This window comes from Oenanthe melanoleuca, chromosome 8, assembly GCF_029582105.1.
Source record: "Oenanthe melanoleuca isolate GR-GAL-2019-014 chromosome 8, OMel1.0, whole genome shotgun sequence".
NCBI lineage: Eukaryota > Metazoa > Chordata > Aves > Passeriformes > Muscicapidae > Oenanthe > Oenanthe melanoleuca.
In genome coordinates this window covers 7,025,797-7,036,492 of record NC_079342.1, presented here as the reverse complement: position 1 = coordinate 7,036,492, position 10,696 = coordinate 7,025,797, and the positions used below count along the sequence as shown (strand labels likewise).

Here is a 10,696-nt window from a genome sequence, read left to right as displayed (position 1 = left end):
TTCATTGAGAATATGAAAGAATAAATTTTTAAAGGGATGTGTTGGGTAACAAATAGGTGTAATTAATTGTAAACTGAAAATGACTTTTTTTTTTTTTTTTTTTTTTTTTTTTTTTTTTTTTTTTTTTTTACATTTAGTGATACTGTTTATCAGTTAAGGCCTGGAATAAATATTAGTGTGGCCACTTTTGAAAGCTCAGAATGCTTCAAATTTTGCTCAGTCATGTTTGACATCTTTTTAATTGATGTAAAAGTGGGCCATATTTAATAGGTTAAATTAGGAAAAGCAGACTTTTTTCCCCCCAGAAATCCATAGTATAATTATTAAATTTTTACTTCTATTTTAAGAAAATTTCAGCTTTCAAAGTTAGAATGCTTTTATTGAATATGATGAATATGAGCGATTTCTCAGTTTTGGTACTTGCATACTTTTATTTCTACTGTTAATTATAATAGCTTTAGAGTGAACAAATTAGCTAAAAGAATTAATACAAAGATTCTATTTTAGCTGCTCTTAAAAGAAGTGTGGTATTATCAGTTTCTGTTCTCCACAGGAATTTTAAACAGAAACTACTCAACTGCTGGTATACAACTCTCTCTCAGAATATTGTAGTCTCCTTTCCTGTTATATAACTAATTCATACAAAAAAATCCCATTGCAAGCCAAAGATGCCAGAAATTTGAATACATTCTTTGCTTTCAGTACTCTTTGACGCTGCTATACTAGTTGACAAATCTATTAAAACTAGTAGTAGTCAAATGGTAGTTTTACTTACATTTACTAGGAAAACTACATGTAGTTTAAGGAAAAGAGATTTTTAAAAAACACTGTACAGCTACTTATGTAATTCTCAAGGGAATTTCCATGGCCCATTGCATTTTATGTTAAACAACAGCTAGTGGTCCTAGATTAGATAATTTGTTTACTAGTAATAGTATTTTCTTGCCTTAGCAGATCTTTTAAATAACAGGAAAGTTGACACAGAAATCCAGCTTTTCATAGAACTGTACCTTAGTAATTTATTCTTCTTTCTTGACTTACAGCTCTTCATAAAGTGATAATCTAATTGTGCATTATGTAAGTGGAACATAACCTTCACATTTAGGTGCTGTATTTTCGTTTCTGTAAAGTATGTTATATGAATACTAGAGACTTCCGTGTTGTAAACTGTTTGGGATGTACTGGTGGATTATGTGTTTTTTAAACTGTATTTAAATACAAATCTCTCAGACATTCAATAAACTCACATCTTCAGCTTGGAAGATGTTCCTAAACAATTGACTCTTCTTTTTTAATGCAAAAAATTACAAACTTAACTGGAAGTTTGAGTCCATTTCAGCTTTTCTTCCAGTTAAGGACTGCTTTTTAAAATGCTTTGCTTTTTTCTGCTTCTGTGTTATCACAAAGTGACATCTGTATTATCAGGAAAATGTGTCATTTAAATACGATTCTTCTAACCTAGAAGGAAAATTTTTAATTCAGATCACTGATCAGAAGTACTGTTCAACTATTCTGACCATAACCAAACAATAGATAACCACATAATTTCCCTTATATTCAGGATACTGCACTCTTTTCTTGATGTTGGATGGGATTTTTGGTTGTGTTGTGGGCTTTTGTTCTTGTTAAATTTTTTCCATCTACTCTATTTGGATTTTATAGTTTTGAACAACACCTGCACGTAAAAACACAAAAAGTTTTCAGGTACACCAGGCGCAGGCTAGCATTCACAATTACTGCAGTTCTTTAATTTTTTAAATTTTTTTTCAAGAACAGAACAAAGATGCCAGTTTCATATTTCAATTCAGTTGGAACAACATTTGGTTTTCATTGAGGCTGAGTATGTAGTCATCTTAAAAAAGACATCTACAAATTTTATAGAAATTGAGAAAAAACTTGCCCTAAACTTATGTCTGACTCACATTATTTAGCACAACACAGTAGATGGTAAAACTATCCTTGAAGCTAACAAAAGAGTACCAGAAATAACCTAGAAATGAAAGCTATAATAAAGCAATAGAAGCAAACAAACACCTAATTTTCTTCTTGGGAACTAATTATTTTCTTTTAGCCCCTGATACTCTACTTGAAACCCCTATGAGTTACTGTTACATTTGTCAGAAGCACTCACCTTGAATCAATGAGAGGTGCTGACAGATAAATACCACTGATGGAAGGTTAGAAAAGATTCTGTGTTAGCATAGAGAACATACCATTTGACAGCTTCTAAAAAAAACCACTTTAATTATTTCAACTGAACTTTGTGTTAGAAATCTGTGATCTAATCCTCTTCATTTTCATGTTCAATATTGAACATCACAGCAGAACCATCACTGCTCAGTGTGACCTTGCCAGCAATAAGCTTGCATAACTTTTCAAAGGTACCACAAAGTCTTTTCACTTTGGGACAAGAAAAGATTGTTGTAAGAGGTATGTAAACCTCATTTCCACTGACAAACGGTTCCATGTTTTTTTCAATAACCAGTTTTCCAAGATAGTCAGAAAAACAGTCCACTGGTGGTTGGGATTTGGGTTTTCTCTCAGGATCATCACTGTACTCCTCACGTTTTGACATAAAACGGTGCTTAATGATTTCAGCTGTGAAAATAACTTCTCTGATTACTGCATTCTGCAAGTACTTCTCATCTTTAAGACTTGGGTACACTGCCTTGAAGACCTTAAGAATATACAAGAATATATAAAATGTTTATCACTATCACAAGCTCAGATTTTAACATTTGCTGTCCACAAAAGCTCCTAAAATAATTTCATTTTTTCATCATATAATTTTTTATTCAATCCTGTTTTGCTTTTTAAGCTGCTTTAGGTAACAAAAACTAGGCAATATGAGCTGTTTTCTGTATTCCAACTACACTGGCAGTTAAATGAACTTAAACACCCCAAAACCCAACAGGCTATACCTGCAAGCTACACTTGTAGATTAGGCAAGGTAAAACCCTGCAATTCTTTACCTCTTTTTAATAATACTCTTACTTCTCATATGATGTTGTTCTGGGGACAGTTCCATAATTATTGAGATTCTAAACTACTTTTGAACTGTCATCTGCAAAACAAGACTACAGCATGTCATTTATTGTTTTCAGAGTAAAACATTCAATATGCTCTCACAGCTGTAGGGAATGCTACAAATAAATTGTGACATCAAAGTCAGTGAACTTGTAGTGTGTTCTGCACTGAGCTATACTCCAAGGCAATAAAGGAAACTAAGCAGGCAATCTCATTTCCACCAGATTACTAGGAAGTGTTTATACCAACACACTACCAATGAAGTTCCACTGTCTACAATTACTTCTTACTTCCCAAATACATCTTGAAATGTTGAATTATTCCAATAAATTAGTTACCTAGTAAAAAATAATTTGGTAAGAAACACACAACATTAACACTCTTGTTTAATCATAAATGATACCCATGTCAAAACTCTCTCCAAAATGACACTGCAATGGGAGCTAATGAAAGCAATTTCTAGTATATGTCCATCACCTAGATGTATTTCCAAGTTTGGTGAGCATTCTTCATGATTCTATTAATGGCAATAGATGACAGGTGGCATTTCACATGCATAGAAATTTCCAATACAGAAATTACACATGTTTTTATGGCTTGGAAAGCATAAAAGATACATACAGTGGTATTATGGCTTTATCAGTTCGGGTCACAAGTAATTTGAAGATACTTATATACTTTTACATAAATAACTGAAATATTAAAGTATGTTCACTGAAACAAAGAATTTAAGGCCTTATAAAATTGAATAAAAACCCCAATAATGTATTTATTTTTGCATTGTTACTTCATGTCAACTCTGAAAACAGTTTGATTTATACCACATGGCATTTAGTAAGGAAAGCTTTTTAAAATTTTTTATGTATCTGAAAAATCTGTGTCATTGCCAACAGTCACATAATAAATAAAATTAATGACTAGAGGAAAAATAGCAGGCAGAAAGGAAAAAAGAAAAAAATCATTCCAAGGATAAGAGTATCTTAAGATAAGAATGATTATCCATATTGTTATTTAGCAAATACCCTAAAAGTTTAAGGTCTTTGTACAACTGGAAACACAAAGAATGAGACTGTCTTATTCTGATGGCAATCAGGGCTGAGACACGACAGTAGCAGTATTTCATGGTAACAACCTCACAGGCAGTCATAGACTACTCTTTATTCATACCTCTAAAGGAAGCAAATAATACTTACTGTTTTGTAAACTGCTTCAGTGGGTTTCTCAGACTGAACAGATTCACCAGTTTGAGGATATTTTCTAAGAAACACACCTATTTGGGTACAAAACCCAATCTTCTCCATTCCTGTTGGTGGGTGCCCAACACCACTAAATTCCACTGAGTAATCATAGCATCTAGCAGTCTCTAGAGCCCTAAGAAAGACAAATTATTCCAATTATATGAAACAGTCATTTTTCCATGCAATAAAGATCCATTCTTAAGGAGAAATAAGACTCTAAGGCTGTGAAGGCTTAAGCATAATTTCTCTAACAATACTCCCATGCCTGAAGATAAGCACTGTCACATCTTGTACCAAAGCTGTAAGATGCCTGCTATAGTCTGAATCATTAAGTATCAGTAATTTAGCCATCCAAACATTACTGTTTCTTCTAAAATACATGCATAGAATGCTAATGCTCATAGTTGCTTAGTCACCAACCTGGAAGTCAGCTAAAAACTGATTTTCAAGAACAAAATTATTTGAGAAGAACCCATAAAAAACATAACACACCTCTAAACCACAAGAGACCAGTTAAGAGAGAAAGTGTGGCTTGCTGTAAATATAGAAAGACTAAAATGTACCTAATCAAGGTTACAATGGTGTACATAACATCTAAATGAAAAGTGTGAACATCTAAAATCAGACAGTGTGAATAATGGAATGGAGCAAGAGAACCAAAACTGTACTACCTACCTCCATCACTCTCCATGAAAAAGAAGAAAATTAAATTAATATCTCATGTATTTTAGAAAATAATGTAGTATTTCTGTTTCACAACACAAAGGCTTTCTCATGTTTACAGCTCAAAAAATCCCCACATTTCTTCAGTGAAATCAATATTTTTAATTCAAATCTATCTAAAAGTAAAATCTAAATATACTTAAGTCATAGAAATTGTCTTTAAGGTATTCTAGGGTAGCTAATTACAGGCAGGTTTTAGTATCATTATGTAGGGAAAAATACATGCTTCCAGCTTTGCAAAACTATTTATTCAAAAATCACTGGATACTTTAAAGTGTATGGCAGAAACAACATAATTTAAGGTGCAAAATTTCCGTGATAGATACACCAAGGGTTGGCTACTGAGGTAAGGCATTCTTTACTGTACCATGTATTTTCTTCCACAACTGCTTGACAGTTGAATGCTGTCACAGCATCTCACTTTATTACATTTCTGATATTAAGGTTAAGATAGATCTCATGTAGCCCTCTGTCATGTGCATACAATTTGCATTAAATCCTTCATCGTGCCATGATCCATCAAATTATTCTGTGTTCAATATGTCCCATTAATGTGGTTATCTGATAAATCTGCTTGCATACTCTCACTGAGTGCTTTGATTACACACCATATATAGCAAGCACATTTCTTGGATTTTATGAAGAATTTCTATAGCAGGGTATTATGCAAAAATATTAATTGCATGTTAATTGTAACAAAGATATATAAAAAGTAAGTAAAAGTTTTAAATCTTTTTTGCAGAGCAGTTACAGTAGAAGTCAATATAACCATCAGAAAATACAAAACCCACAGAATATGCTTAACTGCTCTCAACAGCAAAGAAACCATCAAATCAGGAGGTGACACTTCATGGACAGCAAACCATGTAAGTGAACCATTCTGAAAATGCACTGACATTCATTTCTCACTCTGGTGGGCATTCAGAGATGCATCATGTGCACCCAGCATATGATGTTCAGTACCTTACCAGCGTTGAAACTGTGCTTGGCTCCACTCGAATTTGTGGTCTGGATGCCTGTATAATTTCACTCCTGGAAGCAAAGTGTTAAATTCAGAATTTGGAGTGCTGATCACAACTATGCTTGGAGCCATGAAACCGAACACTACTTCAGGAAACTTCTTCAGCTCTGATTCTTCCAGGTGTTCTATTCTGAAAAGAATAAGTTGATGTCTGTATTTAAAAACACGCCACTGTAATCTTAACAACCAGTCAAAATAACCCCAAACCCCTATCTGTAACTTGTAATTTTACGCCTACCTCTGCAACATGTGCACTGGCACCATGGCCAAGTGGCAGCACAGGGGATTTTGCCTGAGCAAATCTCCTCTTGCATTTTGTACCTTTTCATCAGTATCTTCTTTCTGCCATAAGCACTACTTTAATTGCTTAGTGTATTTAATTTAAACACAAGCTAGAAGCCACTCTTCTACTTTCTACTTTTCTAATTCTACTCCTCTGCTTGCAAGGCTTGATCAAGCCTGTTTGGAGCATGGACAAAATTGCAAACTGAATTCTAATGGACTTTAAAAACCATTTTGTATTGTCCTAATACTCACAGTTCAATACATGTCACCAAGTCAAAACCAAGCATGCAAGGATCTTTATGAGCAACTGAACCATGATGCAAGGTAACAGTTAGGGATCTTTCAGATGGTTGCAAATAATCAACAGGAAGAGGAGACAATGTATGCCTACAAAAGTATTAAAAACATGATGTTACAGGAAGGATTTTAAGACAAGATAAATAGTGCATGCAAATGTACTAGCTAACACCCAGCATAGATACTTCATAAATCTCAAAAAGGTTAACTACTTTACACGGATATAAAAAAGAATATGCAATACAAACTCTTTTTGTAACTACCTACGGTAGAACAGAAAGAGCAGAAGTTAATCCAGAAACTGTCCTTTGTGTTTACAAAAATTTCCATTATACTTCCAAGTCACTTGGAAAGCAACGTGTAAATTCTGAGAATAGTTCAGTTCCAGACACACAAAGTCTGGTTTAGACAAGCTTTGTGGGGTTTTGGAGAGAGTTTTAGGCAAGCATATTACCTATTTTTTCCAAGTAAAATACACTGAGAAACCAAAGTACATGTGAAAATTTCATTCTGAAACACAGCACTAGAAAAAACACACAATAAATATTGAATATAAAAGGTTACTTCATTCTTGAGAAAGAGCAAGAGTTAACATCAGCACCCAGATCCTACATATTCACTGAAATTGTATTAATCTGCTTTCAAGAAACCTACATTCATCCATCGGACCAATGCTTCAAAGACCACATAAACCTCTCATTTTAGAGAGGTTCTAAACCAGCCACCACACACTGAGCTAACCTTCCTGTTTCAGAATTATAAAGGAGAACAAGTCCCCACCATGCTGACTAAAGGTTCCATGCACATTTCAAAAATATCAAAACCGATCTTTCTGACGACAATAACGTATACGCATACATAAATATTCCTAACACCATGCATTAGTGCCTTTACAATGTATTTCTCAGATGTGCACACCCTGAGGGCCTGAGTTAAACCCATGAAGGAGTGAGAGTAGGGAGAAGGTGTTTTTAAAATTTGCTTTACTTCTTATTATCCTACTCTGATTTTGATAATAAATTCAACTAATTTCCCCAAGTCAAGTCTGTTTTGCCCATGATGGTAACTGATGAGTGATCTCTCCTTGCCCTTTAACTCATAAACATTTTGTTGTATTTTCTCTCTCTGTCCAGTCAAGAAAGGGGAGTGATAGAGCAGCTTTTGGTGAGCTCCTGGCTCCAGCCAGGGTCAACCCACCACACCACTAGGTCAAGACAAACACAAAACTCAAAACAATCAAAGAGCTTACATTTTCTCTTGCATTTTATTTGCACAGATATCTAGCCCAGCTAACACTTCAATGCAACTGCAGAATTTCAGCATCCAGAGAAGGGTGCAATCAGCACATCCTAAATCTGCCACCTGTAAATTAGATATTAAAAAATGTATAAATGCTAGATATTTCTAAGTAATTTCAGAGACTTGCATAAAATTAGAATTGCATACTTATCAAAATAACTTTTTAATGATAAAGCATTTCAGAATCATAACTAAAATTTACAGCTGCAAGCAAGCAATTTGAAAATTCTTTTTAAAAAATGTATATGAAGATCCTGCAAGATATTTTAAAAAGAATTAACCTTTTGTTAGCTATAAACAAGTAAATGTAGGACATCCCACTGACTCTGGAAAATGTCTTCCACATGAATAACAGTTAGTAAGGCATTATTTTAAGTATAAAAGCTACAGCAATTTTCACATTCACCACTGCTTTTCACTGGGCTGTTCTCCCTCCAAAATATTGAGAACAGGCTCACCAGCAGCCAAGTTAGTAGCAAAGAATCTGCATAAAACAAGCTGACAGGCTCAGTCTAACATTTAAGTGGGGACTCTGGGGATACTCAGACCATGAAGTCAAATAATAGACTTTCCTGTAAAATAAAGAGATAGTTGAGTATGTAAACCAACGCCCACTGTTCTTTCTCAGGCTCAGTCAAGGTTGAAGCACACTGCTGTTCCCCGTGTGAAAATCCTGAGTTGTTTCTGCCCAGTTTATCTACAGCCTGTGTAAACTTGTAAAAGCAAGTTCACCCTCCTGCCCCTTCCATATCCTAAATCAGAAAATTCAAACCTTCAAAGACAGATGCACCACTGGTGAATATGTTCTATTTGAAAGCAGATTACAGTGCCACAGTATCACAGATTGGATTAGATTTTTATTAGCTACTGGAAGTATGACCATATAAGTAATGCAGGTGCATCAGTTTCTTGCATTAACATCAGTTTAAGGGTTAAACACCGCAGACTTGAGAAGATCTTTTGGGGAAGGAAGGGGGGAGGACACATTAGAAGAGAGCAAACACTAGAGAATGTTACTCAAATATTTTAACTTTTCACAGTGAATAGTGAAACAAAAGTTTGGTATATTGGGGGGACACAGGTGACAACACAGGTGGAGGGTTACAGAACATTAAGAAAGTGTAGATGAGTTAGCCTCACATAATCCCACACTCTCAGTGTCATTTCTTATCTGAGACTGTCCATGCAAACGATGAGATAAACCTGACACACTACACAGAACTAACAGCTCTGGAAAGCAAAACTTAACTATGAGGAAAGAAACTTGAACATAATTCCACAGCATTAAACTAAACACAGAATGCCCACCACTTTCAAAAATTGTCTAAGGTATTTCTCTTGCTTAAATATTCTCTCCTTCCCATCAAGTAACACAAATTTTATGCACCCCCGAAAACAACATATCACAAGGTATCTGCTAAGGCCATTCAGTTTTAACAGCTCCATCACTACCATTGTTTGGTAATTAGGTCAACAGGTTATTTATGCATTTTGTCTTCCTGAGATGCCAAATGTCAACTTACTTTCCAGTATATAACCTAAAGAGACAAAACATACCAACCTTCTTAGGTTTGTATTTCTCCACTAAATCTTTAACGAACTGGTAGCGTTGTTTGTACAAAGGAGGTTCAAATTTAACAATTTGGGTAAACTCTTCTTGAAAGTTCTTGTCCATAGTATTCTGGCAACGCTAAAATAAAAAGTTAACTCTTACTTTCTGAAGCATTTCATAACATATCCAATTACAAAGTCTGTTATTTTCAGTGGTGTATGAGTCCCAACTAAGCAGGGGTAGACCTGATCTGAGTTTTATTCAAAGAATGACAAAAACATTGGGATTAGCACGACTAGGCTGTTGTCTCCACATGTAATTATGTAAATAACCTTATGTTAACAACTACACGTCATATACAAATCTAAAAAGGCAAATTTCATAATCTGTCACTCTCCATCCTCGACAACGACTACAACCAAACACTACAACCAAACACAAGCCTGCGCACAAACTGATCGCTCTACGAGGTCTTTTACACGCAAACAAAAATGAGTATTGGTGTATATATACGCACAAAAGTCGGCTCGGTGTCCAGGCTAGTCCCTCGCAGCCTCAGGAGCTGAGCGGGCCTGCTGGGCTCCCTTCAGCAGCGCTCCCCTGCGGCCTGAGCCCCGCTGGTTCTTCGGTCCCGCCGGCTCCCGACCCCCGCCGGCTCCTCAGCCCCGCCGGCCCCTCAGCCACCCCGGCTCCTGACTCCTGCCGGCTCCTCTGCTCCCCCGACCCCCGCCGGCTCCTCAGCCGCCCCGGCTCCTCAGCCGCCCCGGATCCTGACCCCCGACAGACGCTGCCTCCCAGCGCAGCCACCCCTGTCCCTTGCAGGGCTCCCCGCGCTTCCCGCTCCACCTTCTCTCCCGCCTGGCACAAGCATCCGCCCCCACGGGGAGCGGCCGGTGCAGGAGCTACAATGGACAGCCCTCGGTGCGGGGGAATGTTCGCCAAGGCACCTCCGACCGTCCGGGGCCCACTTGCTCTACAGATCCGTGCCAGCCTCCCTCAGTGGAATTAAAAGATGATTGTCGGCGGCGAGCGGTGTCCCTACTTTTTTACACTGAGCCCCAAAAATCTCGCCACTCCTCATGCAAGTCCCTGGCGCTGCTGCTGTGTCTAAGGCCGTGCTTGGTGCGCCGCAGAGGGGAAATGCGCTGGTTGCTATGCGGTGAGCTAGCCCTGTCTGGGTGAGTGAGAGCACAAACATCCAAAATCGATGTCTTCTGTAGGGTTTCACTAAGTCTTTTCCGCACTGGGACAAAT

The 10,696-nt window shown here is 36.8% G+C and overlaps 1 protein-coding gene across 1 annotated transcript; it reads right to left on the bottom strand.

The window, feature by feature from the left end:
- Positions 1 to 129: 129 nt before the first annotated feature.
- HENMT1 (HEN methyltransferase 1) lies at positions 130 to 10,449 on the bottom strand. The gene is made up of 7 exons (XM_056498203.1): positions 10,289 to 10,449; positions 9,452 to 9,580; positions 7,841 to 7,953; positions 6,547 to 6,681; positions 5,957 to 6,139; positions 4,221 to 4,398; positions 130 to 2,677 (listed from the first exon to the last, which is right to left on the bottom strand). The coding sequence occupies exons 2-7, from the start codon at positions 9,563 to 9,565 to the stop codon at positions 2,282 to 2,284; spliced, it is 1,119 nt and encodes a 372-aa protein (XP_056354178.1). The 5' UTR covers positions 9,566 to 9,580; positions 10,289 to 10,449; the 3' UTR covers positions 130 to 2,281.
- Between the last annotated feature and the right edge of the window lie 247 nt (positions 10,450 to 10,696).

What these genes read in the sequence shown, in the direction of transcription:
- HENMT1 (XM_056498203.1), bottom strand. Translation starts at nt 9,565, where the DNA reads ATGGACAAGAACTTTCAAGAAGAGTTTACCCAAATTGTTAAATTTGAA. An exon ending in AGAAATACAAACCTAAGAAG is followed by an intron (nt 7,954 to 9,451) that starts GTTGGTATGTTT and finishes TCTAATTTACAG; the next exon opens with GTGGCAGATTTAGGATGTGC. An exon ending in TTGGTGACATGTATTGAACT is followed by an intron (nt 6,140 to 6,546) that starts GTGAGTATTAGG and finishes TATTCTTTTCAG; the next exon opens with AATAGAACACCTGGAAGAAT.